Genomic DNA, 26,332 nt, shown 5'->3' on the forward strand with positions numbered 1-26,332 from the left:
TATATGTGAGTGACAAATGCCCTCGGCCAAGTTCTGCCGGTGGCGCGCTTAACACCGGTCGGGTCCGTCCGGAGCGGGTAAGCACGGCCATTTCGGCACCTTTATGGCCTCAGGCACCAACGCCCCTTCCAGTGAAATGCTTGGACCAGTCATTTGACGGGCCCAAAAAAAGTAGTGCTAGCTTCCAAGTCCCAAGCATCTAAAGCTCCCCAACGAATAACGCGCAGAAAGTTTACGCACACCCGTTGAAAGCTCAAGATCTGCCATTGTTGTCGCAGCAGATCTCGTCTTTGTTTTTTTTTCATACTCACATACCCATATCATCAAAATGCTCTCCACCCGCTTAATATCAGGCCCTGCGGCTCGCTCCGCATTCAGGAAATCAACGTGAGTTTTTTGTTGATACTCGTTTTAAGACATGAGAGACGAGACTACAACCGTGTCACTTTTTTTTCCTTGAAGAATCGCATCGTTAACAGAAGCACTCTTTTCTACTACCAGTCTCCCCACAGTCGTCGCCCCGAACTCATTGTCGAGATGGAGGAGGTCATATGCTTCGGAAGCTGGTTAGTTGAACCAATGTCAATCGCCAACAAAATCTGCTTGTAGCAGAAACTGACATTATACTACTTTCGCTGGTGCTAGAGCAAAAGGACCTTGTCATCATTGGCGGAGGTGTCGCCGGCTACGTTGCTGCCATCAAGGCTGGCCAGCAGGGCATGAAGGTGCGTTTCAGACATTGGGGATACGTCACAATGGAGGAGCGTCACTGACATGCATTTTATACTTTTACAGGTTACTTGCATCGAGAAGCGCGGAACCCTCGGTGGCACATGTCTTAACGTTGGATGCATTCCCTCAAAATCCCTCCTCAACAACTCGCACCTGTACCACCAGATCCTCCACGACACCAAGAACCGCGGTATCGAGGTCGGCGATGTCAAGCTCAACCTCCAGCAGCTCATGAAGGCCAAGGACACCTCGGTTGGTGGTCTTACCAAGGGTGTTGAGTTCCTGCTCAAGAAGAACGGCGTCGAGTACCTCAAGGGTACCGGCTCCTTCGTCAACGAGCACGAGATCAAGATTGCACTCAACGATGGTGGCGAGACCAGCCGCACTGCCAAGAACATCCTTATCGCAACCGGTAGCGAGGCCACCCCCTTCCCCGGCCTGGAGATCGATGAGAAGAGGGTTGTTACCAGCACCGGCGCTCTTTCCCTTGAGAAGGTTCCCGAGACCATGACCGTCATCGGAGGCGGTATCATTGGTCTGGAGATGGCATCCGTGTGGTCCAGGCTCGGAGCTAAGGTTACCGTTGTCGAGTACCTTGGTCAAATTGGTGGACCCGGCATGGACACCGAGATTGCCAAGTCGGCGCAGAAGATCCTGAAGAAGCAGGGTATCGAGTTCAAGCTTAACACCAAGGTCAACGGTGGTGATACCACTGGCGACAAGATCAAGCTGGACATTGACGCCGCCAAGGGTGGCAAGGCTGAGTCGGTAAGTCCGGTGATTTCTGTGCCTTTGCCACAAGTCTCAAAAAATGGTTAAGCTGACAAACCACGCAATTGGTGCCACAGATCGAATCTGATGTCGTCCTTGTTGCCATTGGTCGCCGCCCGTACACTGGTGGGCTCGGCCTGGAGAATGTTGGCTTGGAGACTGACGAGAGGGGTCGTGTCGTCATTGACTCGGAGTACCGTACCTCGCACCCCCATATCCGCTGCGTCGGTGATGTTACATTCGGCCCCATGTTGGCACACAAGGCTGAGGAGGAGGCTGTGGCGGTCGTTGAGTACATGAGCAAGGGCTATGGCCACGTCAACTACGCCGCCATCCCCTCTGTCATGTACACACATCCCGAGGTTGCTTGGGTCGGTCAGAGCGAGCAGGATCTTCAGAAGGCCGGCGTCCAGTACCGCGTCGGTACCTTCCCCTTCAGCGCCAACTCGCGTGCCAAGACCAACCTCGACACTGAGGGTATGGTCAAGATGCTTGCGGACCCCGAGACCGACCGCATCTTGGGCGTTCACATTATCGGCCCCAACGCCGGTGAGATGATTGCTGAGGGCACTCTGGCCCTTGAGTACGGCGCATCGAGCGAGGACATTGCCAGGACTTGCCATGCCCACCCCACACTGGCGGAGGCTTTCAAGGAGGCCGCCATGGCCACTCACGCCAAGGCCATCCACTTTTAAACGGGTGTTTGTGCTTTGGCTGTTGTCTTGTTACGATTATAGCGAAGCATTAGAGGGTTTTCTTCCATTTTTATGTATTTTTGCGGCATTTCCCAGTGTCGCTTACTGCCTTGGGAATATGGCATGCCACCAGTTTCCGATTTCTATACGATGGCGAGAGGCAAGCTTTGGTATATAGAGAATGTCTCAAACCAGCATGTATCTTTATCTGACTTACTTGGCCCGCCATCCACCCAAAACAAGAAAAGAGAGAAAAAAGAAGTCTGGTCTGGTTGAGAAGATGAGAGCATGGATAAACCAGGAGGAGACCCAAGCTATTTCTAGACGGTGACACAAAATGGTTGCCTTTTTTTCTTTGTATTCAGGGGAAACGATGGAGTCAGTGAGCGATCACGAGTGTAATAATAAACGGTGCTGTGCTATGTCAACACGGGTGCTGGGTCATGGTCAGTGAAACATGGTGTGGTGTGAGTCTTTTGGCCCGTTGTAAGCGTAAGATCATGAGAGGTGAGTACGTTGGATAAGTTCCACATTCGGCAGCCTTGTACTTTGATCAACACAAAAAGCTCACTAGGCTGCATTCTTGATAGCATATTTGCCTTGTTTCTCCTGCATCGGACAGATGGAGGACGTATTCTCAACCCTTGCTCCGATGGGAACAGAAAAGAAAGTGGAAATGGGAAGGGTAAGAAAAAGAAAAAGAAAAAAAGACTTATCCGCGAATGAGTCACGGGTGTCATACAAAAGCTAGCAGGATCACGGCATATCAATACGTCGTGTGACCGTGAAATGAAAGGAGCAAAAAGACGAGAAAAAAAAATAAGAGCAAAAGAGGGATCGAATCAACTGAAAGGAAAGAGGGGGAGGCCTTCGAATCAACCGGACGCCCGCTGTGTTACCGTCACCCAGCATGGGACTATGGGAGAAATTCTACTTTGCACTTGGTTGCCTTGGTCCTACTCTTTTCTTTGTGGTCATTGAAGCTGAGTCTCGCCGTTTCTTTTCTTTCGTTGCTGGGCTACTTATCTCTTTTCTCTCTCTCTCTCTGTCTCTCTCTTCTTTAAAGTCACATAGGTAACAGACCATACCCTATTACTGCTATATCTGCTCAACCAAAACAAAGTTCCTTGTCAAATAGCACAAAAGAAACAGGAGAACAAACCCAGACAGAAAACAGGAAATCTACTAGACGCATAATCATGGCATTCGGCGGTGGAGGTTTTGGCTATTCCTTTATTCCATACGCGAGTTTAGGTATGTCCTGAGAGGTTCTTCGAGTGTACGTCTGTCCGAACTGATTGCTAACACTGATGATATAGGAAGGCAAGGGTTAGTGCAACCTTTGATGCTGTTTTGCTTTTCATCCATCACCTCCAGCCCTAGACCTCTTCCTCTTTCTACACCATTATTTATTGTTCATGGAGGAGGCCTTCCCACTTGGGAGGATCCCATCAACTTCCTCACGGATAAGAAAAAAAAACACACAAGGCTAACAAAGAGAACACGGGGTGTAAAAACCCCCCCAAACCACATGATCATCTCAAATAGAATGAATTTGGGCGAGACCATCGAGAAGCTCCACTACGCACACGAACGAAACATGCTAGGGGTCGGGGTGCGCAGCGCCTGCGGCGGCATGTGCTGGCGACCCACGGCGGCAGCGACGTGTGGGATCCCGGACGTGGTGCACATCTGCCCTCACGCGCGCCAGCCCACCATCGAGCGCGTCTACTGCGAGGGTGGTGGTGGTGGTGGTCAGCAAGGCGGAGGGAACAGCGGCGGCGGCGGCCAGCAAGGGAGCGTGGTGAATGTGTTTTCGGCGCCCGTGTCGCTCACACAACAACAGGGATTGCCGTTCCTTCAACCTCAGACGCAGCAGCAACAACAACAACAGCAGCAACAGCCGATGCTGTTTGGCATCCCGGTGTCGTTGGCCAGCGAGCAGAGTTCGGTCCCGTGTCCGACGGGGCATGACGGCGGTGGCGTGGGTGTGGGGATGGGAATGGGTATGGGGTTTGGAAGTCGGGGCCTTGGTATGGGGATGGGGATGGGGTTCGGAATGGGCACGGGGGGATCGAGTGGCGGCGGGAACAACAACAGCAGCAGCAACAGCAGCAACAACAACACCACCCCCCGCAACGGAGTTTTTGTGTTCCCCGCAAATAACAATCAGAGCAACGGCGAAGGGCAGCTGTTCCAGGCGATACCGGCCACACAGCTAAGTAATGTTAATAACGGAGGAGTGGTCTATCAGCTGCAACCGGTACAACGGCCGAGGGAGGCAACATGGGTTCGGTTCGTCTGAATTGATATTGATTCTTGAGGGGGGGCTGAGTTCCTTGGTTTTTTTTTTGGGTGGTTTTTTTTTTATCCTCAACCGGTTGTGTGGCGATTACTGGTTACGTATGTTAGTTACATGGGGCTGAGATGTTACTGTTTTCACTGTTTCGTATTCTTGTCTTTTGTTATTTTTATTTACCTGGTTATGATTTATGTTGTTTTTATTTTAGCTCGTCTCACTTCCTTTTCTTTTTTTGTCCTCTCGGTCTCTCTCACCTTATTCGGTTGACCAGGTACTGCGACTAGACTAGGACAGTACCTAGGTAGTCCACCTCAAGGTGTATGTGTATCATGCATGGCGTGCACTTCTGATTGGCTCTAGACTACTTCTAGACCTAGTTTATTTATTTTATGAATCGTTATACTCTCACAGTGCCTGACAGCCATGCTTTAATGATACGAATCATGTAGGGTTGCATGCTAGTACCTACTTAATCGGTCACCGATTCCTCGGTTTCTTCCAAGATGAAATCGGACGAAGGGGGGCATTAGGTTAGGCCGGGCCTGGGGCGAGAAAATCCTAGCAGGCCAACAAAATCAGAAGTTGCCAATCTCCCAAGGGTTGTTCGCCGCATGCTGGTTGTGTGTTCTAGACTTTTTAGATTACCACGTTGATCTTTAATAACAGGAATACTTCTAGCAAAGCTGACCCTAGTGCCTTGGCGCGTGTCAGGAGCCCAGGGTCCAGTCCCACGAGCCCCCCCTTCGCCCCCGCACCGTTGGTGGTCCGAGTAGACATGGGTCAGTGAATTGGATGCTGGGGCGGTGAAAATATGGTATCGTTGCATTTCGCAGTGAAGTGGGATGACAGAGTTACCGAAACGCCAAAGCTCAAACCCTGTTTCTCAACATCTGTAGCAGAAATCAGACAGTTTTCTTCTTCGAAAAAAAAGCAAATATGGATAACCGGCTTCCACCAACAGTCAAATCATAAGCTTTGACGAACTTGCGTGGTTTTTTTTTTTTTTTGGTTTTTTTTTCAGATGGGTTCACGCCAGTCAAATTTCAACTGATGACTGGTGTGTCTCGGTTATTTTGTCGTTCAAATTGGCGAGCTCGTACCCCCTTGTATTCCATCCATCTTTTGTGTTACCTTATCACAGGCCGCGTCTAATCTGTCCACTGTTTGATTGAGCTCCACCCCCCTCCCGCCCCTCTTTCTCTCCAAAAAAAAAAAAAAGTTCCTAGTTTGTGTGTACGTAGTACTGTAACAAATCTACCAAATACGGATTGATGGATCCTGATCCCCTTAACAAACGAACACTTAACCTCTTTCCCTTTCCACTCTCCCCAGATTCCTTAGCTGAGTGGGATGTAAAAGGGTCTTCGCCGAATTGCTTCTATTCAACCTTGGGCCTGGTCATAGAAACTTATCTTGACCAAGTGTCCTCAATTCCACGCCCACAACAATGGCTTCCATAACAACACGACAAGCCGCAGAGGCGCCTGGGGCCAAGGCCAAGGAAAAGACCTACCCATTGATGTCCAGACGCGAAATTGAGGGCCTCATTGCCGACGGCAGGACAATTTTCATTCTCGATGGCTTCGTCCTCAAGGCAGACGCGTGGAAGCAGTATCATCCTGGTGGTGACAAGGCCATGCTGCACATGATTGGCAGAGATGCAACCGACGAAGTTACTGTGTTAGTAGAGCTTCCTGCCCTAGCCTCCATCCACACTCTCAATACCCATCGTCCTTCAAGAGCAATGCTAACAAGGTGACATTGGTTTGCCAATCTGCAGCCTCCACTCTGCTGAAGCACGACAGATGATGAATCGATACCGTATTGGTCGCATCGAAGGTCATTGGAAGAACTTCGTACCCCCGATCCAAGGCGGTCACTTCCGCCCTCTGGCATCACCCGAGTCCCCACCCGACAGTCCTTTGCTGGAGTCCACGACAGACATCTCGAGCGATTCTGACTCCAGGCCGCCGTCCCCAGTCTTTGACTCTGCAGGTCTCAAGTATCGCAGCCAGAACTCGGCGCCGTCAGTTACATCGGTTTCCTCAGTTGATGAGCCTGAAGATCTGCCTGATGGCATTGCTTTCCTAGACTCTCTAACCAAGAAGGAGATCGACCTGGACAAAGCCACGTATCCTTCTCTCGATGAGGTCACCCAGAGGGACATTGTGCAAAAATACCGCGACCTGAATGCGAGAATTAAGGCCGAGGGACTATACGACTGCAACTACGGTGCATACTTCTATGAAGTGAGAAGGTATTGCGTGTTGTTTGGCTTGATGGCGCTCACCCTTCACTGGGGATGGTATATCACGAGTGCCGTCTTCATGGGCATGTTCTGGCACCAGCTTCTCTTCACTGCCCATGACGCTGGTCACGTAGGCATCACGCACAACTTTCACGTCGATACCGTCATCGGCATTTTCATCGGTGACTTCTTGGGCGGCCTGTCTCTTGGCTGGTGGAAGCACATGCACAACGTCCACCACATTGTTACCAACTCACCTGAACATGACCCCGACATCGAGCACTTGCCCTTCATGGCCATTTCTCACCGTTTGTTTGGTTCCCTGCGCTCGACCTACTACGAGCGCATCCTGGAGTACGATGCTGTGGCAAAGATCCTGGTGCCGATTCAGCACTACTCCTTCTACATTCTCCTCATGTTTGGCCGCTTCAACCTCTACCGCCTCTCTCTCGAGTTCATCCTGCTCCGCAAGGGTCCCAGGAAGGGTCCAGCATGGTGGCACCCGTACTTGGAGCTGAGCGGACTCGCCTTCTTCTGGTACTGGTATGCCTACCGGGTCGTGTACTGTTCGATCCCGGACAACCTGAACCGACTCGCATTCGTCTTGATCAGCCACATGGTGACCATGCCGCTGCACGCCCAGCTCACTCTTTCCCACTTTGCCATGAGTACCGCCAACCTTGGCCCCACTGAGTCCTTTGCCCAGAAGATGTTGCGCACCACCATGGACGTCGACTGCCCCGAGTGGCTTGACTTCTTCCACGGCGGTCTGCAGTTCCAGGCCATTCACCATATGTACCCGCGTATCCCGCGCCACAACCTTCGCCGCACCCAGGTCCTCGTCCGCGAGTTCTGCGCCGAGGTCGGTATCCCCTACGCCTTGTTGGGATTTGTCGACGGAAACAAGGTTGTTGTTGGGAAACTTGCCGAGGTTGCTAGGCAGGCCACCTTCTTGGCAAAATGTGAGCAGCACACCATTGAGAATGGCGGATTACACGGTCATTGATTGGTACAGAGGTTTTTCTTTTTGTCTTTTGCCCTTTGAGTGAGTTTGCTGGCTCCTTTGTTTTTTTTTGGGGTTGTCAGCATGCGGGATTGTAGTAATATAGAAGTTGGCGTTGAAAAAAAAAAGGGTGGGTTTGTATATATATTGAAGCAGCTTCTCTGTACATGGTTAGTCTTGGCAGTAGAAATCGAGCGTTGATAAGGCTCACGCCGAAACAATAGACGACAATGAGAGAATAGCTGTACGTGTATTGACGTGAGTGAAGCTGGTGCTTATGATGTGGAGTAAGGCTGTCTGTCGTCATTATGACTTCAGCTTCTTTTTTTTAGGGTGCTCCCGCGTCACATTCCGAGTGATCAGGGGTTGAACTAGGGAAATTTAGCTAGGTAAGGAGGTACCCTTGTGTGGTTAAGGGTAGTTTATGTAGAAAGAAGACGGAACAGCAGTTTGGAGGGGGATATGTAGTATTTCGAAGAAGTAAGTTTGTTCCCGTCTGCCGAGAAAACCCCACCCATTCCCGGATGTTCCGGACGTTCCGGGCGTTCCGGGAATTTTCTTTCTTCTCCATGCAAGCATAAGCAAAAACTAAACGAGAGAAAACAGTCTGCGGGCCGTACATCAAGGAATAAAGGGGGGTTTTTTTTTTTCTGAATGACTCAAGACGACTTGGTAATCGATCTATCTCGGTAGTTGGGGTCGACTAGACCAGATATAGATAGGCAAGGTAAGTTAAGTCTCAGTAAGCACCTGGCATCTAGATTCTGAGGTCAGAAAAGCCAATTCCGACTACATGAGGGGTGGGGAGTTTCTTTTTTTTTTTTCTTCTTCTTTCTTACTCTTGTACCCCCTTCCCTTATCTATTGTCGCTTGTGTTTTTGTTTTCCTTTTTTCTTGTCTTCTACGGATAATGTCTCGTTTTGCGTGCTTCCATGGTTTTTATTTTTATTTTTTGTCTCCTCCAGAAAAATCTGGCATGCCTGCCAAATAAAAGACTAGACACCACGAGCGGTCATAAGATGTTCCAAAGCTCCACACAGATCCCTTATCTGACCAAGGGGTGAGGCGATGGAGTGAGATCAGACTTACGTTAGGCCTCTGCTGGTTTGTCTATCACGATAGTCACTTAATTTTTTCTTTCTTTTCTTTCTTGACGATTGCACGCCCCCTGCCCACCCACACTTCGTTGCTTTAAATAAAAAAAATCACACCTTTTTCGAGCTAGGTCTAGCAAATCACACTTGTGACATGACAAGCGGGAGCTCGGAAACACCCGCAGCCAGACCGACGTTGCATATGATGTGTCATATTCTGGTTTGTGGAGATAAGAAGCCCATGTCTTTGGGGGTTATATGGGGTGGGAAAGAAGACGAGAAGAGAGAGGGAGAGAAACAATTGAGCGAGTGAGGGGAGAAATTCTAGTTAAAGGTGTAGGTAAGCAAGAAGAGGGTGTGTGGTGTAGTACGAGCTGACAGAAATAAATAGACTATCTAGAATTAGAACTAGACATAGACTGTAAAGCAACAGGCACGTTCAGACCCGAGTTCTTACTGTGCAACTGTGCCGACATGGTATTGTACATCCTTATATCAAAACCTCTTTTTCTCTATATAGGATCCTTTGAACCACTGGATCCACGTCGCAGTCCATATATCCCGTATGGGGATTACCAGCAGTTTGGCCCGAAAATTCTCTCAAAAGGCTGCAAGCAGGCAGAGCAGTAAGGCTCCAGCGGTGGGTCGCAGTGCATGCAGTACCTGTTCCCACCGGTCCAAGGTTCACAGCGGTCAGCCCTCGTCCACGTGCGCTTTTTTCTCGAAACCGGAAGCTTTGTCTTTGTACGAATAGGGACAAACTTCGGGAAAACATTTTCTCGTCTGTTTTCTTGAGCTTTTTTCCCCCTTCGGAAACCCTTCGGGGCTTCTGGCATCATCAGTGAGGCGAGCAAAGAGACAAACTAAGGGGCATGGGTTGTGTTTTCTACGACCGGTGAGCTGAGGGGGTTCTGGGTGGGATATCTGGATAAGTATGTATGACGAGAGCCACATTATAGTGGTTACTCTTTGGGGAGACAATGGCCGTCAAACAGGCGAATATAAAACGGGCATATCTCCTCCAGGGAAGCGAAGAAGAGGTTCAGGATTTCTAGTCAAACTCGAAAGCTATCGTCTCAGTTACAGTCTTCAATCTATCAAGCTCCCATCGCTTAAGAGCCAAAACTTACCCACGTGAGCTCCCACCACGGAAGAGCACCAGTAATATCATAGCATGTAATCAAATACTCAAGGAGCTAATAGACTATTGGAAACCACCAGCCAAAACTTGCTGCTACCAAGAGAAACTATAGCCATCATGGACAAGACTGCAGCAAAACGCATTGCCAGCAGGGGCAACGATGTAAGTCGGCTCCTTTTCACGCCCCATGTCAGCCCTGAAGACAAGAAGAAAAAAACAAAAATTATATCTGACAAAGAGCAAAACTTCAAAAGCCCGCTTTCGCCGAGAGAGCCAAGAGAGCTGCCGCCCGTAACGCTGGTAAAGACATGAACCCTCCCGCTGGCCAGAGCTCCTCCTCCCAGGAGCCAAAAAAGGATGAAGACAAGAAATGAGCTGTGATTTCGTAGACAGACACAAAGCCTGTCGGGTTGTTGCCATTCCCAGCGCGATTTTTGGGATGTTGAGATCATTGAGGGTCTAAAGCCGCATGTGTTCCTTTTGTCTTGCTTGCTTGGGCTCCGGCCACTTTACAGTCGTTACCAACCAAATTAGAACCCAAAATTGCTGCAGCACATTCTTTTCAGGGGTATAGGCTTCCGGCTCTCAGATTGCCAGAGAGACTCGAATGTGAAGGGTGTTCACCCAACCCAATCGCACATCTTCCGATACTTCACCGTAAGGCGTGTGAGAGTCCAGGAGGCGGTTGAGGAATATTGGACCGAGGAGGTGTTTAAGCGCTTAAGACAAGGCAAAAGTGCGCCAATGGGAACCATGATTCAAAAAATAGGCATCAACAACATAGTAGCACAAAGAAGTAGTAGATTGGCAATCTTTGTCCAGTCCAGTCTTGCCGGAGATACCTCCGAGAGAACACAGCAAGGAAGTCATAAGCGCCGTTGTACAACCAGCAATCGTACCCGAAAGGAGAAGGGACCGGCCGCAACCCACTGAAGATGGAGCGCAGCGACGCCACGATGCAAATTACTCACTATATAACCAGAGACCAAAAGGTCAGACAGCATGTTGTGATACTCAACAGCCTGCAGCTGCACATGGCCATCTCGGTACTGAAGAGAGGATGCCTTTTATTTGTCTGCCCATCGGAAATAGTTTTGGTTCTAGTTCCTTCAACCAGGGGAGGGTGGGATTGGGATAACAAAGAAACCCGACTTCACCATCAACATTGAAGAAAAATCAAGATTCGAGTGCAGATAGATGTAACCATAAACTGCACCTGCGTTTTTTTTGCTTATCAAGACCGCTTAGAATCGGCTCTTGTGCTCCAGTAGTTCGGTTGATTCCATCATCGCCATCCTAGCACTGCCATCGGCAACTCACCCCCATCCTCATGAGATTTATACGTGATTGGATTGTGTTTTTTTTTGGGATTTGGCAGCAAAGGGTGAACTGTACAAGAGCTAGATGATATTATATGGGTAAAGGCGGCACATACGGCCTTCCATGGCACACCGAGTCTCGTCTTGATTGGGTTTCGAGGCTGACCGGTCGACTCGGCCGCAGTTGCTCTGCATAGTTGTCCAAAAGCGGCTGCAGATGGGATGAATCACATTGTCGATTTGATGTATCCTCGAGGTTTGTTCTCACACACTTATTTTTGGAATGACGTTTTTATTTTACTTTATTTTCTTTTACCGTTGTGGTTGATGCGTACCTACTTTGAAGTATCTTGGGTTTGAAGAGAGACAAAACATGGGAGAGCATGTACCAAATGTTCATTCTCTAGGTACCTTGTTCATGAATCATGTTTCGTGCTTGTACCCCGCACAGACCAGCCAGCAGCTCAATGGACCCACAGTAACACAGCCTTAAGCACTCATTTTGAATTCTTCAGCCTCGCGACATTGGCAGTCAGTGCAAACCAGTACCGGGTACCTGACCTGATAGGCACGAAGCTCAGGTGGATCTGCAGTAGAACTGACCCGCATTTTCACTACAGAGGTTACGCAGTGAAGAGTCGCCGTGACGTACCTACTGATCCCAGCCCGAATCTCACCTCAACCACCTGAAATCCTTCTTTCCTTGCCTGCCGCCCGTTGAACGCGACATGAACGTTTTACTCCATTTCTTGGCTCAACACTCACTCGGAAAAGTAATGACGAAGCTCTACCATTGCTGAAATTTCTAACCCAACCATATTGCAAGTAGGCAAAGCAAATCGTCGCCCAATCACACGTAACCTGAGCTTGTGAATTTCAAGGAAACCCTGCCTGGTATTTCGGAGACTGTGAGAACGGCTCCAGACAAACCTAACAGGTCGCCACATACAGACCAAACTTTGGTGACTGCACCCCGTCTAGGCTCTCCTTGATTGAGGCGGGACAGACAGGCCGAGGTGGTGCACGGGGTCGGCCACCAGAAGCTCCAAGCCAAGCCACGCAACTCGTCCGCTTATTCCGACAAACCGGTGAATGCACGACGAAGGTTTGCTTGATTGACTGGAGATGACAGTCCCCTAAGTGGCTTTTCAACCATGGACCCCAACGTCACGAGGCTGCTCAATGATAAGATATACGACAAGAGGAAAGTTGGCGCCCTAGAGTAAGTGACACACCCACCTTTTGCCATTTCTCATACCCTCCCGCTTTCTCCATCGTCGCCGTCACTCGAAAAAAAGAAGGTCTACCACTCACTCGAAAAAAAAACAAAAAACAATCTGAGCAGACTTGAGCGGAGTATTCGTGAACTAGTTGCTTCAAAGGACCATGAAAGAATCAAGGCAATCCTTGACCAGCTCTGCTCTGATTATGCGTATGCGTGCCATCTTCCCCATGCTCGGAATGGTGGCTTGATAGGCCTTGCTGCCGCTGCCATCGCCCTCGGTCCTGTGAGTGTGCAAACCTGGAGCCCGTCTCTCCACCTTTCTCCAAAGGATGGCTCGGCCCCGTTTCTTACCTACCCCACGTCACGGCACTTCTACGCCGGCAGGGATACTAATCATCTGACCATCGTACTGCATTGCTCTGCATTTTGACAGGAGCTGCCACGATATCTGGCTACCATAGTGCCCCCTGTTTTAGCCTGCTTTGGCGACCAAGATGCCAGAGTTCGGTACTACGCCTGCGAGGCCCTGTACAACATTGCAAAGGTTGCCAAGGGCGAGATACTCAAGTACTTCAACGCCATTTTTGACTCACTCTGTAAGGTATGTATGTTATGATAGGTGTAACGCCTGACCTGCTGTCTTTCGCCCCGGCTCTGATTTCTTAGTCACTGCCGCTGGGCTTTCCCCTCTGTTTGCTCGTCACTATTGTAATCTTGGTCATTGCGACTGGTTCGCCTGCACAGTTTTGCGTATGCGTCCTGCAATCTCGCGGCTCACAGGGCTGTCTGGTCCGGAAGAGATTGTGCCACACAACAACGGCTGACATGGTTTCTGCAACCCACAGCTCGGCGCCGATTCGGAGCTCTCTGTCAAAAATGGCGCAGAATTGCTTGATCGTCTGATCAAAGACATTGTGGCAGAGTCGGCCGCGACTTACGTGTCAGTCTTGGAATCGTCACCGGATATATCCCAGGATTCCGAGGAGCCCAAGGAGGGTGTCGACGACGATCGTGGTAACCTGCCTACTGCCTTTTCGCTGAAACGGTTTATCCCGTTGCTTAGAGAGCGCATCTTTGTAACCAACCCTTTCACCCGGACGTTTCTGGTTGGCTGGGTGGTTTTGCTCGACTCTATTCCCGACCTCGAGCTCGTCACGTACCTACCCGAGTTCCTAGGGGGGTTACTCAAATTCCTAAGCGATCCAAATCGTGACGTCCACGTTGCTACGCAAGGATGCCTGGACAGGTTCCTCAGCGAAATCAAACGTATAGCGAGGATCCAGAAGGGTATTACTGAGAGTAGAAAGTCCAAGCAAGGAAAGGGGGATGGGAAGCGGAAGCGCGAGGACTCCTTGGATAGCGGCAGCATACAGGATGGACCCGACGACCTTGATGAAGTGGACTCTCAAACGGCAAACGACGAAGAAGCCTCCAACGCGAGCGATGAGGATGATTGGATACCCGGACAGGATGTCGAGATTAACTACAAGGCTATATTGGAGATTCTGACAGCCACCCTTGACTCATCTTTGGGTAAGACAACCTATCCCAATCCAATCACATCGACACCGGGATTGTCGATAAGTTTTGCTAAAGCTACCTACCTATTCACAGACGAGGATGGTCTTTTGGAGTCGTTGAGATGGATCGTGGAGTTCCTTGACATCTGCCCAGAGCAGGTGCTCCCCTTCACACCCAAGATTCTGGCCCATCTGCTGCCAGCCATGGCCAGCGGTGTTGAATCAATCCGACTGGCAGCCGCCAGGGTAAACACTTCACTGATGGATTATGTGGTATCACTCACCGATGAGCCTGAGATAACCCAGGGCCCTGCATCACGTATCCCTGGTCTAGGAGGGGTCGACCGCCAGGATGGTGCGGCGTCTAGTGCTCGTCCTTCCCTTTCGGGCTCGGCGCGAGATTTGGAGATTAGGAGTCCGACACCAGGACTCGCCAAGGGGGTATCCACACCGGCACGATCCCTGACTCCCGCACCATCTACCGATGGGTTGGCACACCCTCAGGCGAACCTGGACTATGCTGCAGCTGTAAACTCCCTTACGCTCCTGTTCCTCAATGATCACGAAGCCACACGTGTGGCTGCCTTGACGTGGCTTATCATGCTGCATCGCAAGGCGCCTAGGAAAGTATTGGCCTTCAACGACGGCACCTTCCCGGCGCTGCTCAAGACGCTTTCGGACCAGTCCGAGGCTGTAGTGACCAAGGATTTGCAACTGCTCTCACAAATCTCGCGGAACAGTGAAGATGATTACTTTTCCAATTTCATGGTCAACCTCTTGCAGCTCTTCTCGACCGACAGAAGGCTGCTCGAGACTCGTGGTAACCTCATCATTCGCCAACTCTGTGTGAGTCTGAGCGCCGAGCGGATCTACAGAACGCTCGCAGACTGTATTGAAAAAGAGGAAGATGTCGAATTTGCGAGCATAATGGTTCAGAACCTCAATAACAACCTCATCACAGCGCCAGAGTTGCAGGAACTACGCAAGCGTCTACGGAACCTCGAGACCAAGGTAAATCCACACCTGTCCTGGTCGGAGATGTCTTGACTTTATCGCATTGGAATATAGACTGACACGCAAATAACCTCACGTAGGATGGGCAAACCTTTTTCGTGGCATTGTTTCGATCATGGTGCTACAATGCTGTGGCTACGTTTTCTCTCTGCTTACTCGCCCAGGCTTATGAACAGGCCTACAACCTACTGCAGATATTGTGGGTAAACCCATCTACACTAACTACCACCAGCCAGGATTCGTAAAGATTGGGTTTTGTTTTCCCTTGAGTTGTGCTTTACTGACAGGCCTCGATCCGTAGCGCCGAGCTTGAGATGACAGTGAGCATACTCATCCAGATTGACAAGCTGGTACAGCTACTGGAATCGCCCGTCTTTACATGTCAGTGTGCCAGGCTTCGTACTCGGAAGTCCGACAAACTCTGCCTCTTGGGGGTGCCCTAGGCTGTCTATCTGACCTCAACCGCAACTATAGATCTCCGCCTGCAACTACTGGAGCCCGAAAAGTACCCGCACCTTTACAAGTGCCTTTTTGGGCTCCTGATGCTGCTACCTCAGTCATCGGCATTTGCAGCTCTGAAAAATCGGCTCAACAGCGTGAGCTCAATTGGTTATCTGCACATTGCACCCAGACCGTATGTGCCCTCCACGACTAACTCAGGTTCGGTGCACTCTCGGCAAAACTCGGTCGTCGAGACGATGCAGTCGTTCCAGCCTGCTGCCCCACGAAACTCTTCAAAGTATGGATTAGACACTTACACTCACCCTAATGTAATTAGCGGAACGACGACACCTGGTGGTACCAATTATGACAGGCCCAACCGCCTGAAGGGCCGAGAAGAAGGGATAATTCGCTGGGGTGAACTTTTAGAAAAGTTCCGCAGCGTACAGGAGCGAGCAAGACGGCTGCAGCGGCCTGGGGGTCCCGGCGACCTCAATGACGGCCCGGGCCTCGGTGGCGTTGGTGACCTAAGGATATCGGATGGCCCCTTGGATACCAAGGGCAAGGAAGCCGCTCGGCAGCCACCACCTGTTCCTTTGAAGGACGTGCCAAGCGCAGCGCAAACGAAGCCTAGATCCGGGTTGGGACGCCCGGTTTTCGGAAGGTTTGGAGGTGCTGGTGGAGGGAGAGCAAAGAGGGGCCAATAGTGTTGATGGTGTCTGTCGTGTCTTGGCTGTAAGATGCCATAACGATTTCGAGAGCCTAGTACGTCAAAGCCAAAGCGAGGGTTTTTTTTGGTTTCTTTTGGTTTCTTTTCTTTTCTTGTCGTTTCTTCTTTCTTTCCGTCTTGACTCCTTACATAGCATCTGTGCATGTGGTCGGCGCGATCCAGGTTACGGTACTTTACTTTAGCGGTTTAGTTTGAAAGCACACGTGAATTCTACACAGCGCGTTGGACAATCTGGCAGTGGTACTTCATCCCACTCTTTCTCAGCTCAGCGAGGCTTGCGTGGCGTCTCTCGCTCGACCAGGCCTTCGAACACGGCATCACGGCGCTGCGTCAGCCGCTGCAGCTCAGCACGGCGACTCTCGAGCTCACGCCTGGCCTGTGCGGTATCGGGCGGGAGGCCCTGAAACACTCTCACACGGGCGTCGAGCTCCTTCTTCTGCTGTAGAAGTTCCAGGTACGCCTCCTCCTCTGCGCGCACCTGCTCCACAGTCAAACTCGGCACGCCTGCGGCCAGCGCGGCGGCCCGATCGCGAAGCTCCGGGACCTTGGCCTCGAGACCCCTAATGCGCCGCTGCGTGTCGAGGTTCAGCTTGGCCAGGTCGGCCGGCGGCCGGTACGCAGGGCCCTGCACCTCGGCCGCCAGCGCCTCGGCCTCGGCGATCTGTGCGTCCACGTGCCTCTGGAGCGTGGCCACGCGGCCCGCGTCGGCCTTCACATCGGCCGTCTGCGAGGCCACCGCGACGAGTGACGCGGAGATGGCAGCCGGCGTGGGCGACGCCAGGCCCAGCTCTGCAGATGCGGCAGCCATGGCGTCGAGGGCAGCGTGGCCGTCGCGCGTGAGGGAGGCTTCGAGGGCGGCGAGGAGAGCGTCGCGGACGTCGCTGCTGTTGTCGTTGGTATCGGTGCCGTCGACGGCGGTGGGAGCTGAGCCATCTTCTCGGTTCTGCAGTCCGCGCTGCGAGGGCGACGGCGATTCTATCTCGGCCAGGGCGGAGCGCTCGACCCGGTCCAGGAGCCGGCGCTGGTCGTCGGCCGACTCGTTGAGGGTCGCGAGGGCGAGCAGGGCGCGGAGCGTCTCCGGGTTCCGCTCAAACGTCGGCGGCTGCCGTGGGCGGAACTTGGAGGCCAGCCAGGCGTCGACAAATGACCAGTCCTTTGCGGTCGAGGCGGCGGCGCGGGCGACCGAGGGGGAGAAGATTGCTGCGTTTGATGCGAGGTGGGACATGATTTTTCTTTTTCTTGTGTCTGGTTCTTTTTGTCCTTTGGTCCTTTTTTTCTGCTTCGTCCCAAAGTGCGCAGTTCGCCTATATCGGTAGCATACACCATGCAGATAATTTCTAGACCATTCTAGACTAATTTAAAGGCGAGTTGGTTCAACCCCGGCGTATCATCTGGTTGCCGTATGGAGAGTGTTTGATGGAACTTACGGTAAGTCGCGTCATTCCAAAACCAAGAGCGCGCCTTTGGTGGGGTAGCAGGGCCTTGTAGGTGCAGGGTAAGGTACGTACCATCCATACTTAGACGGGTGTAATATAGAATTCTCCTTGACTACCTGTACAGTGGATATAGAGAGGCAACTGCAGCATCAAGCCCCCACTAAGCCTGCAATCATCGTCACAACACCAAGCGCTTTTGGAATCAGTCAGAGTCTCTCTCAGCTTCCAGAATGTTTGCCAATCGCAACCGCAGCTATTATTCCGGCTTATACGGGCAGCGTTCCGAGCGAATGAGCTAAGACAGATATGCGAGATCTGCTTATTGTAGTGCAAACTGCAGAGTCAACCTTTCAACACAACAAAGAAGTGTGGAAACAGGCTAGGCTTCTGCTTATTATTATAATGACTCTAATCATTGAATTAGCAAGATGGAACAAAGAGAAATTGCGCATCATGTATTATAAAGGGAAAGAGGCATAGGTATGCCATGAGTGCCCAGGCGGATTTAAAATGAGTGTTGACATCCGTCTTCCTTTCTGTCGTTGTATGTCTACTTCTGAGTTCATATCTAGGATAGAGGTGTAAGACAAAAGAAGTACGGACATAAACCTCGGTATCTGGTCTCTAAACAACATGATCCTTCTCATCATCAGCCTTATACTACTTCTTTCATGGGCCCCCATCTCACTTCGGCGGATTGCAGCGGCGGCGAGAGCCGCCTACGACGCGAGAGGTGTATGGCTTAAAGATAGATTGGCAGGAGGCCGGATTCATCGCACTGTAAGTGTGGTAAACTTCAGCTATACTGGATACAGGTCGAGTCTGGATCGCCGTCTTGCCCTACGCGCCTTACCAAACCAGCGTCTTGCCAATGCCTTTGGAATCCACAACTCGTTTGCAACCTTTGACCGGAAGGTTCACATGAACTTTCTCAAGCGGTCGTACGAAGCCGTCAGCAAAGCCGACCACCATGACTGGCTGCAGCTCTTTGACCATGCCTGTCGAGTTGTGGAAGGGTACTCTGACGTCCTTGGCAAGTCGAGTGATGGCATCTTACTGGCATCGATGGTCCGCAAGGTCTGCCTCCGAGTTGTGATGCGGCACTTGTTCGACTCTTCGGTGGAAGGGACCTCGCTAGATCATGAGTACCAGACGGCAACCGACCAGATCAACTTGCAGTGGATTGCGTCCAAACAGAATCACGCAGCAAATCAGGTAGAGCGATCGTATGAGCTTGAACAGGCGTTACGCAGCATCATGAAGCAGAGTCCTCTGCCACCAGATGAGGCCGAGCCAGTTAAAGTATTGGAGTTTCTCCTGCCGGCATACGAGACACTCTGTGTGTGACAACCCATATCGGCTCCGGCAATGAACAGGAGCAGGAGGGGCTGAAAGTCGCCCATGGTAAGTTTAACAGGTCCACAGTTCATCTTACATTTTCTGAACAGTCAGGCTCTTGACACGTTACACCAGGATATACCGTGACTGGCTCACTACATCACAGGAAGGACTTAGGCTGTATCCATCAACAAAGCGCGTTTACCGCGCTGTCAACGTCAGCAGCGATACAGACCAGTCCCGCTGTGGGCACACTATTGGCGGGGACATTGAAGCGGTGCACCTCGACCCAAATAGCTGGGGCCCCGATGTACGGCAGTTTCGGCCAAAGCGATTCATAAACCTAACGAGCTTGCAAAAGGTAGCCTATCTTCCATTCGGGACAAAGCCTCATCGGTGTCCCGCCTACGCAGGCTTTGGAGAGCGCTTGATTGCTCTTCTGGTTGCGGCTCTCTGTACTCGTTTCCATCCCAGTATGGCGTCGGTGCAATTGAGAGATGCATCCCTTGATGGAAAACCAAAGCGCGTCTTTGCCGACTAGAAGAGGAGACATGGAGGACTGTAGATTGGTGCGCAGGCAATTCTGAGAACCTGGGGTGAGCTTGTATGGCTAGTAAATATGAGCTAATTTGGTCTCTGATTGACAAGGCTGAGTGCCATGATCAACCAACAGAGAGACTCATGTGGGCAAAATGTTTTACTTAGGTATGTATGAAGTGAAGATGGTAGACATGGATAATCAAATCAGTTAAAAGACGATAGAAAGATTCCATGTGAGAATCAATGAATTAATTGAGGAAAAGAGAGAAACATTAGGTACCCGGTACTTCGTAATTTGACGCTTCCTGTTGCCGTGTCGTATATGGCAAGTGGGGCCAGTCCCCCCATTCGACCCCTTACAAAGTGGTTCCCACTAAACTCTGTCCTGCATTAGCATTTGCATGGAATAATGACGATTTATCGAAGTGGACAGCTGGTCAATGCAGGGATCTCTGCTGTTTAGGCGCTACCTCGAGATTCTCGTGTCTTCGCCCGGATTCCTTAATAGTACTGACATGGTTTGATGTACCGTTTTAGCAACGGCATGCATGAACTCCAAAATCGGACTTAATTGTCGATTGCCAGTTGACGGGGAACATCGCCTAAAGGACACCAATTTTTGGACGACAGCGCATCCTGTCACTGTGGCATCTTTTTTATTTTATTTTTGTTTTCTTGTTCGCTTCTGTCACCTTCTGCCCACGTTTTGCTCTGTCTTTGTATCCTAAGCAACTTTCATGTCCCGCACGGCCCGAAACCACTCGCTTCTTACACTCACTTTCGACGCTAAATCCAAACAAATATCTGTAGTCATTCTTGACTCCTCCACCGACCCACGACGACTTTAAATCAGACCAAGACATAAAAATCCATAACCCCTCCCCTATCCCTTTTAAGCAGCTGGTTGTCAAGTCACATTCGATTGCTCCGACGCAACCACACGCACCATGGTCCGTCTATCGACGGTGGCGCTGGCGACGGCCGGTGTGCTATCCCCTAGCACATGGCTGGCGGCAGCGATAACCACCGAAGAGATCCCCGCCGACTTGCCCGTCTCGCAGCTCCTCACCACGGCGCAGACGCACCTCGCGCGCGGCGAGACCAACGACGCCCTGGTCTACTACGACGCCGCCATCGCCCGCGATCCCAAGGACTACATGACACACTTCAAGCGCGCCACCACCTACCTGAGCGCGGGACGCCTGTCCCACGCCACCGAGGGCTACAACAAGGTCCTCGAGCTCAGGCCAGGCTTCGAGGGCGCCCACCTGCAGCTCGCCAAGATCAAGCAGCGTTCTGCGGACTGGGAAGGCGCCCTCCGGGACTACAAGGCCGCGGGAAAGACGGCCGGCCAGTCGCGAGAGGTCGACGAGCTGCTCGAGGCCATGGGCGCCGCCGAGTTGGCCGAGGCGGCCGCCAAGGAGAAGAACTGGGACGACTGCGTGCAGAACGCAGGCGTCGCCATCATGGTGGCCAACCGGCACCTGGCGCTGCGGGAGCTGCGCGCCTCGTGCAGGTTCGACAAGGGCGAGGTCGAGGAGGGCATCAGCGACCTACACCACATCGCCAATTTGAGGCCCGGCGACGTCACACCGTGGGTCAAGATGTCGGCCATAGCCTTCTACGCCCTCGGAGACACAAAGGACGGCCTGACGCACATCCGCAAGTGTCTGCACTCTGACCCCGAGAACAAGGTGTGCAAGAAGCTGTTGAAGCAGGAAAAGGCAATCAACAAGGCCTTGGAGAAGGTCGAAAAGGCATTTAGCAAAAAGCAGCCCATGACGGGCACCAAGATGCTGATACAAAATAAGGAGGACCCTGGTCTGATCAGCGACATCAAGGAGGAGGTTGAGACATTAAGGAAAGACGGCATAATACCACCCAAGGCTCCCAACGCCCTGGTCACGAGAGTAATAGAGCTTGCTTGCCAAGGTTATTACGATGTAAGCATCCCAGTCCTCATCATATCTTTGTTTCGAGTCAGGACCTATACTTACACTGGAATTTACCCCCTATTCTAGGTGAACAGCAAAAAGGCCCAGGAGTACTGCGTGGAGGCGCTCAAGCTGAACGAGGACTCGGTATACGGCCTCTTGTACAAGGCCAAGACGCAAGAAGAGGGCGAGGACTACGAGGCTGCCATCAGGACGCTCGAGAAGGCCTCGGAATTAGCGCCAGAAAAGCGCGACCTGATCCAGGAGCTGCTGCAAAAGGCACGCATCGAGCTCAAGCGCAGCAAGACTAAGGACTACTACAAAGTGCTCGGCGTGGCGCGCGACGCCGACGAGAGGCAGATCAAGTCGGCCTACCGCAAACTGACCAGGCTGCACCACCCGGACAAGGCCCACAAGAGCGGCCTCACCAAGGAGGAGTCGGAGAAGAAGATGGCTTCCATCAACGAGGCCTACGAGGTCCTCAGCAACCCCGAGCTCAGGGCCCGCTTCGACCGCGGCGACGACCCCAACTCTCAGGAGCAGCAGGGCAACCCCTTCCACGGCCACCCGTTCGGTCAGCAGTTCATGTTCCAGCAAGGCGGCGGCGGCCAGCAGCAGTTCAAGTTTCAGTTTGGTTCGGGCGGTGGCTTCCCTGGCGGTTTCCCTTTTGGCTAAAACTCAAAAAGGTTGTCAAATATCATCTAGCAATGCCATTCTTGATCGAGACTGTTTTTTATCTCGCTTCATTTTTATTCTGTTTTTTTTCCCTTCCTGCTGCGGGAGAGAGAGAGAAAAAAAAAAAAAAAAAAAAAAAAAAAAAAAAAAAAAAAAAAAAAGACTCGAAATAACGTATCACGCCCATATCCATTATTTGATTTTGGGGAGTTTTGGTGTCTAGGTAGTCTAAGTGGTTACCGCGATGAGTAGAATGAACAGTGATATAACGGTCAACAAATACCCTTGTCTCTTTAGATTGTCTCTCGGGGGTAATTGAGTCTCTTTTTTTCTTCTCTCTCTATCGTCCAGCGTTGCTGGGACAGCTTTGCAAAATATCGAAAACAAAAAGGCGAATTATGAATGAAAAAAAAGAACCTATTATTTACAGAAACTTCCCCTTTCCAGATGACTTCCCATTTCTACATGACCGAAACCAAGCTTTTTTTTTTTTAATATATATCCTTGCTTCTTTTTTTCTTGAACTGTGAAGTTCTTTTCCATCATCGACTGTTCCACTTTCGTCAATTGTGGTTTTTCTTTAGTGCCCAATGGCAAATTTGCTGCAGCAAGTGATATGTAGGCGGGTTGGCTCCTCTTTTTGTACCTAGAGATGCGGGGCCAGAGAAGCTGAGAGTGGCGGCCTCCGGGAATCGGCCAGAACCGCGTTTCGGGGGCTTTTGCAAGCCAAATTCGCGCAGCTGCAAGTCTTTATGGTAGATCCTCAGGGGAGGTGAGGTGATGTGTCAAGCGGTGTCGAACGTGTCAGGTGGGCATTCTATTCCAAGCTGTTGTTGCGGCTCACGAACCAGGCCCTGTGTCAAGGGGTCAGGTTAGCAGGCCGTTTAGTTTATTCTGTTCACTGCATGCACCTCATCCGGACGGTGGACTACTTACTTTGAGGCCTCGTAAGCACTCCAGCAGATGGCGGTGCTGGGCATGGTGGTTACAACACGCGGGCGTACACCCTTGAAGAAACCGGCGAACCCCTCACGAGCGTACAGCAGCTTGCAGCCGGCCTTGAAGCCGTTCACGTTGCGCAGCTCGGCGTCGGAATGCGCACCCCTCGTCTGCAACATGGTCTTGATGACGTCCATGGGCGTCGTGAGCGCGGCTGCGAAGCCACCGGCCACACCACCGGCCAGACAGTGTGTCATGGGGTCGTACTTCTTCGTAGGGTTCATCGAGGTCGATATCGATTCGTAGGCCAGGAATTGGAGAGCCGTAAAGGGGACTGTCATAGAGAGGGTGGTCGGGTAGGAGACGTAGAATGCGGCGAGTCCTTCGTTGCGGTAAACTGTCCTGGCACAGTCGGGCATGGATCGGTAGATCTTGCTGGAGCCCTTCATCTGCATTCTTTGCTTGATGACTGTGATGTTTGTGATTGTGGCATCAGCAATGCGCCCTCACAGTTAGGCGTGAAGGCCCGGTGGCATGAACCACCTCGGCTCATTTTTCTCGGGCTACTCACCATCAAAGGGGTTCATGAGCGCATCGCTTGCAATGGTTGCGCAGGCTCCGCTCGTGACTAAATGATGTTAGAAACATCTTCATCTTTCATACAGGATTCAATGGGCACTCACCAGCTGCGAGCGGGTGGTGTTCGCCAGCCTTGTTTCCTCCCATAAAATGCTTGACAGCCTCGTAGGTCGCAAAGTATACGGCATGTGCCGGTCCTTGAAAGTAAAGCTGTCAGTGCCTGAGTCCGCCTGTGCAGCAAACACGTTCTTCTTCACAGATGGGCAGCACATTGCGCTAGGGACTCACCTGCTCCTACGACTACACTGGACATGCCGCGCCACAAACTTCGCACGCCCTCACTTAGAGCAATTTTGTAGGTTCCCTCCACCATGCCCTTGTAGGCGGCAGTTGAGCCTGGGGCGCCCACGATTTGCATTCTTGTCTGTTAAGGAAAAGGAATAGTGTTAGAAATATTCGATCTTATGCTCAGAAGCTCGGGGCAGGAGTCGTGATAGCCACGGCGCACCTTGATCGCGTCTATCGGGTACATGACAGTGTGCTCCTAAAATATTGTTCAAGTCAGTTTGCTAGATCTGACGCGTAAGGGGTATGTACTCTTGAAGATCCCGTATCACGACGTACGGCTATTCCGGCGAAGGCGCCGGCCGCCATATTTTGCACCAGGGAGAAGTTGGGTGGAAGGGATTCATAGCTGCATAGCAATGTGCTCAATGGTCAGCAATATGCCACTGGTAAGTATAGTATTGCCCTCCAGAGGAATCGTAGGGGTAAAATATCTTCAGGGAGAAGATCTTGAGGTCTTGGTGGGCACGCACTCGTATTCTTCCTCGACAGGTTCGGCATTTGGCTGGGCCATGTTGGCCACAGCTTCGGATGCTGCGCCGAAAATTTTGGAGTCTTGGAGCGCCAGTGTGACTGTTGAAGGGGTGAATGGGAGAGTCTGTCGGAGGTAGCTCGGTCGCTAGGTACGCTGCAAAGTGAGGGTTTTGATCCGATGTTCAGATTCTTGTGGTGGGCGTTCGCCAACGTAGAAAGGATGCCACAACGGACAACCAGACAGACGTGACAAGTTGTCGGCGAGCTCTAATGGAACTGCAGGTCAACGATTGCGACTCGAAGATGGTGCAGCTATGTTTCTTTGGACTCGTTGCTGCAAACACGACGGGTTTAGAGATGTTTGTCCTGAACTGCTTTAAGTTCTCTAGGACTATCTTTTTTTTTTTTTTTTTCTTCCTTGGGCGATTTGGTTTGCGCTGTCGGACTCTACCTTAGGTACTGACTAGCTTGCACGACAAACCAGCAGAACGGAACTTGCGGAAGCTCGGGCCCGTTTCTTTTTTTTTGGGCGGGTTGGAGTCGGCACCCGTTGCAGGGGTTCTCCCAGCTACCAAGGGGGAGTTCTCTTCCTACATCACTTTTGCACCGCAAATCTCAAATCTCATCATCATTGATACCGATTTGCTTGGCTATATGACACGTGCGAGGGCGCAACAAAATGGCAAGCGAAAACGCTAATGGCACCCGATGCGCAAAGTCCCCAAGTGTGATTGCTTTTGGACACCAAAATATTCTGCACTCAATCAAACATGCACGCAATCAAATACCGATCTATCTACCTTGTATGCATTTATTCACCACGATTTTCCCAGTGATTTCATAGAAATATGCAATGCCGAGCATCTATTATTAACTGGGACTAATTACCTTGAAAAGTCAACTCCTTATACTCTGCCTTTGTCTTTGACTTGCGACTAAATCGGTATCGGTAAAATCGGACATGTAATCGAAAGACCATTTCGATATCCGAGATCCTCGAGATCCTCTTCAAGACCCTAAATATTCATCTAACAAAGCAACAATCGGGGTCCTGTGTGTGTGTCCGATCCCACACCGAGCAATTGGATATACATTTTACCTAAAAAATTTGGCTATGGGTAGCTTCCAGAGGTCCGGGATCGGTCGCGCTGTGGTCGACATGAAGTTTTCAAGCGAGAATAGTTTCTCCAGTAGCACACATGTCCCCGCTAGGCCCACTTCTGGACCCAGCTTCACGCGGTAGCTTCGGTTGAGTTATCATATCAATCAAATCGCTCCACTTCCCCCTCGCCAATGCAACTCAGCCTGACACAGCATACTGGAACCAATAATTTGCGTCTACTGAGTTTACTCCCGCTTTTGTTGGCGCACTTCGTTATTGTTTGTCTGTCCTCATGAACCCGAAATCAAATATCGATGTCAGAGTGTAGTCATCTATCTATACCGACGTGCTGCGCCGGACATTCGCAGTTGGTGGTCAGACTGCGACACGTGCAAAATGGTTGAGTCGAACCTCAACGGTGGTAGCTGTTGCTGCAAACGGCTTTAAGCGTCTGTCGTGTCCACGAGTGGTTTTTTTTTTTTCGCGTCATGAATTCCCTTTTACCAAAACCCAACATGCATACTTTACATGTTGGATAAGAGATGGTGGGCTGCTACTGATCAAATGTCAGCTGTGCGCTAATGAGAGCTTCCATGTCCCTATTCCCGCATAAATCGCTGGGTTTCTTCCTGAACAGCTTGTGAAAGCGCGGCTGGTTGGATTCCTTGTTATCTTTGTCCTTTTTCTTCTTCTTTTTTCTTTCCCTATTATTATTGCCTTTTTGGCTCGCTCCGT

The 26,332-nt window shown here is 51.1% G+C and overlaps 11 protein-coding genes across 11 annotated transcripts; 9 read left to right on the forward strand and 2 right to left on the reverse strand.

Moving 5' to 3' along the window:
- The first annotated feature begins 195 nt into the window (after window positions 1–195).
- PgNI_00447 (uncharacterized protein) lies at window positions 196–2,815 on the forward strand. Its single transcript, XM_031120527.1, has 5 exons — window positions 196–387; window positions 502–566; window positions 646–725; window positions 796–1,500; window positions 1,581–2,815. The coding sequence occupies exons 1-5, from the start codon at window positions 329–331 to the stop codon at window positions 2,196–2,198; spliced, it is 1,527 nt and encodes a 508-aa protein (XP_030986199.1). The 5' UTR covers window positions 196–328; the 3' UTR covers window positions 2,199–2,815.
- Window positions 2,816–3,080: 265 nt separating this feature from the next.
- Window positions 3,081–4,503, forward strand: PgNI_00448 (uncharacterized protein; the record flags this gene model as incomplete). The annotated part of the gene is made up of 3 exons (XM_031120528.1): window positions 3,081–3,452; window positions 3,518–3,527; window positions 3,747–4,503. Exons 1-3 carry the CDS (start codon window positions 3,398–3,400, stop codon window positions 4,501–4,503), a joined length of 822 nt encoding a protein of 273 aa, XP_030987136.1. The 5' UTR covers window positions 3,081–3,397.
- Window positions 4,504–5,947: 1,444 nt separating this feature from the next.
- PgNI_00449 (uncharacterized protein) lies at window positions 5,948–7,754 on the forward strand (the record flags this gene model as incomplete). Its single annotated transcript, XM_031120529.1, has 2 exons — window positions 5,948–6,180; window positions 6,281–7,754. 2 exons carry the CDS (start codon window positions 5,948–5,950, stop codon window positions 7,752–7,754), a joined length of 1,707 nt encoding a protein of 568 aa, XP_030987135.1.
- Window positions 7,755–9,839: 2,085 nt separating this feature from the next.
- Window positions 9,840–10,900, forward strand: PgNI_00450 (uncharacterized protein). Its single transcript, XM_031120530.1, has 3 exons — window positions 9,840–9,979; window positions 10,049–10,148; window positions 10,241–10,900. Exons 2-3 carry the CDS (start codon window positions 10,104–10,106, stop codon window positions 10,358–10,360), a joined length of 165 nt encoding a protein of 54 aa, XP_030985797.1. The 5' UTR covers window positions 9,840–9,979; window positions 10,049–10,103; the 3' UTR covers window positions 10,361–10,900.
- Window positions 10,901–11,740: 840 nt separating this feature from the next.
- Window positions 11,741–16,212, forward strand: PgNI_00451 (uncharacterized protein; the record flags this gene model as incomplete). Its single annotated transcript, XM_031120531.1, has 9 exons — window positions 11,741–11,836; window positions 11,926–12,527; window positions 12,651–12,813; window positions 12,964–13,131; window positions 13,376–14,063; window positions 14,145–15,061; window positions 15,145–15,263; window positions 15,366–15,445; window positions 15,539–16,212. Exons 2-9 carry the CDS (start codon window positions 12,460–12,462, stop codon window positions 16,210–16,212), a joined length of 2,877 nt encoding a protein of 958 aa, XP_030985798.1. The 5' UTR covers window positions 11,741–11,836; window positions 11,926–12,459.
- Window positions 16,213–16,500: 288 nt separating this feature from the next.
- On the reverse strand, window positions 16,501–17,460 carry PgNI_00452 (uncharacterized protein; the record flags this gene model as incomplete). The annotated part of the gene is made up of 1 exon (XM_031120532.1): window positions 16,501–17,460. One exon carries the CDS (start codon window positions 17,458–17,460, stop codon window positions 16,501–16,503), a length of 960 nt encoding a protein of 319 aa, XP_030985799.1.
- On the forward strand, window positions 16,799–17,710 carry PgNI_00453 (uncharacterized protein; the record flags this gene model as incomplete). Its single annotated transcript, XM_031120533.1, has 2 exons — window positions 16,799–17,451; window positions 17,599–17,710. 2 exons carry the CDS (start codon window positions 16,799–16,801, stop codon window positions 17,708–17,710), a joined length of 765 nt encoding a protein of 254 aa, XP_030985889.1.
- Window positions 17,711–18,304: 594 nt separating this feature from the next.
- PgNI_00454 (uncharacterized protein) lies at window positions 18,305–19,550 on the forward strand (the record flags this gene model as incomplete). The annotated part of the gene is made up of 2 exons (XM_031120534.1): window positions 18,305–19,010; window positions 19,120–19,550. The coding sequence occupies 2 exons, from the start codon at window positions 18,305–18,307 to the stop codon at window positions 19,548–19,550; spliced, it is 1,137 nt and encodes a 378-aa protein (XP_030985890.1).
- Window positions 19,551–20,170: 620 nt separating this feature from the next.
- On the forward strand, window positions 20,171–22,158 carry PgNI_00455 (uncharacterized protein; the record flags this gene model as incomplete). The annotated part of the gene is made up of 2 exons (XM_031120535.1): window positions 20,171–21,492; window positions 21,571–22,158. The coding sequence occupies exons 1-2, from the start codon at window positions 20,497–20,499 to the stop codon at window positions 22,156–22,158; spliced, it is 1,584 nt and encodes a 527-aa protein (XP_030986308.1). The 5' UTR covers window positions 20,171–20,496.
- Window positions 22,159–22,322: 164 nt separating this feature from the next.
- Window positions 22,323–25,005, reverse strand: PgNI_00456 (uncharacterized protein). The gene is made up of 8 exons (XM_031120536.1): window positions 24,495–25,005; window positions 24,301–24,370; window positions 24,185–24,220; window positions 23,965–24,100; window positions 23,781–23,873; window positions 23,669–23,725; window positions 23,095–23,566; window positions 22,323–23,012 (listed from the first exon to the last, which is right to left on the reverse strand). The coding sequence occupies exons 1-8, from the start codon at window positions 24,533–24,535 to the stop codon at window positions 22,976–22,978; spliced, it is 942 nt and encodes a 313-aa protein (XP_030985891.1). The 5' UTR covers window positions 24,536–25,005; the 3' UTR covers window positions 22,323–22,975.
- Window positions 25,006–25,154: 149 nt separating this feature from the next.
- Window positions 25,155–25,574, forward strand: PgNI_00457 (uncharacterized protein). The gene is made up of 2 exons (XM_031120537.1): window positions 25,155–25,298; window positions 25,393–25,574. Exons 1-2 carry the CDS (start codon window positions 25,175–25,177, stop codon window positions 25,446–25,448), a joined length of 180 nt encoding a protein of 59 aa, XP_030985892.1. The 5' UTR covers window positions 25,155–25,174; the 3' UTR covers window positions 25,449–25,574.
- The last annotated feature ends 758 nt before the right edge of the window (window positions 25,575–26,332 follow it).

The sequence above is a fragment of the Pyricularia grisea genome (assembly GCF_004355905.1).
Source record: "Pyricularia grisea strain NI907 chromosome Unknown Pyricularia_grisea_NI907_Scaffold_1, whole genome shotgun sequence".
Lineage (NCBI taxonomy): Eukaryota > Fungi > Ascomycota > Sordariomycetes > Magnaporthales > Pyriculariaceae > Pyricularia > Pyricularia grisea.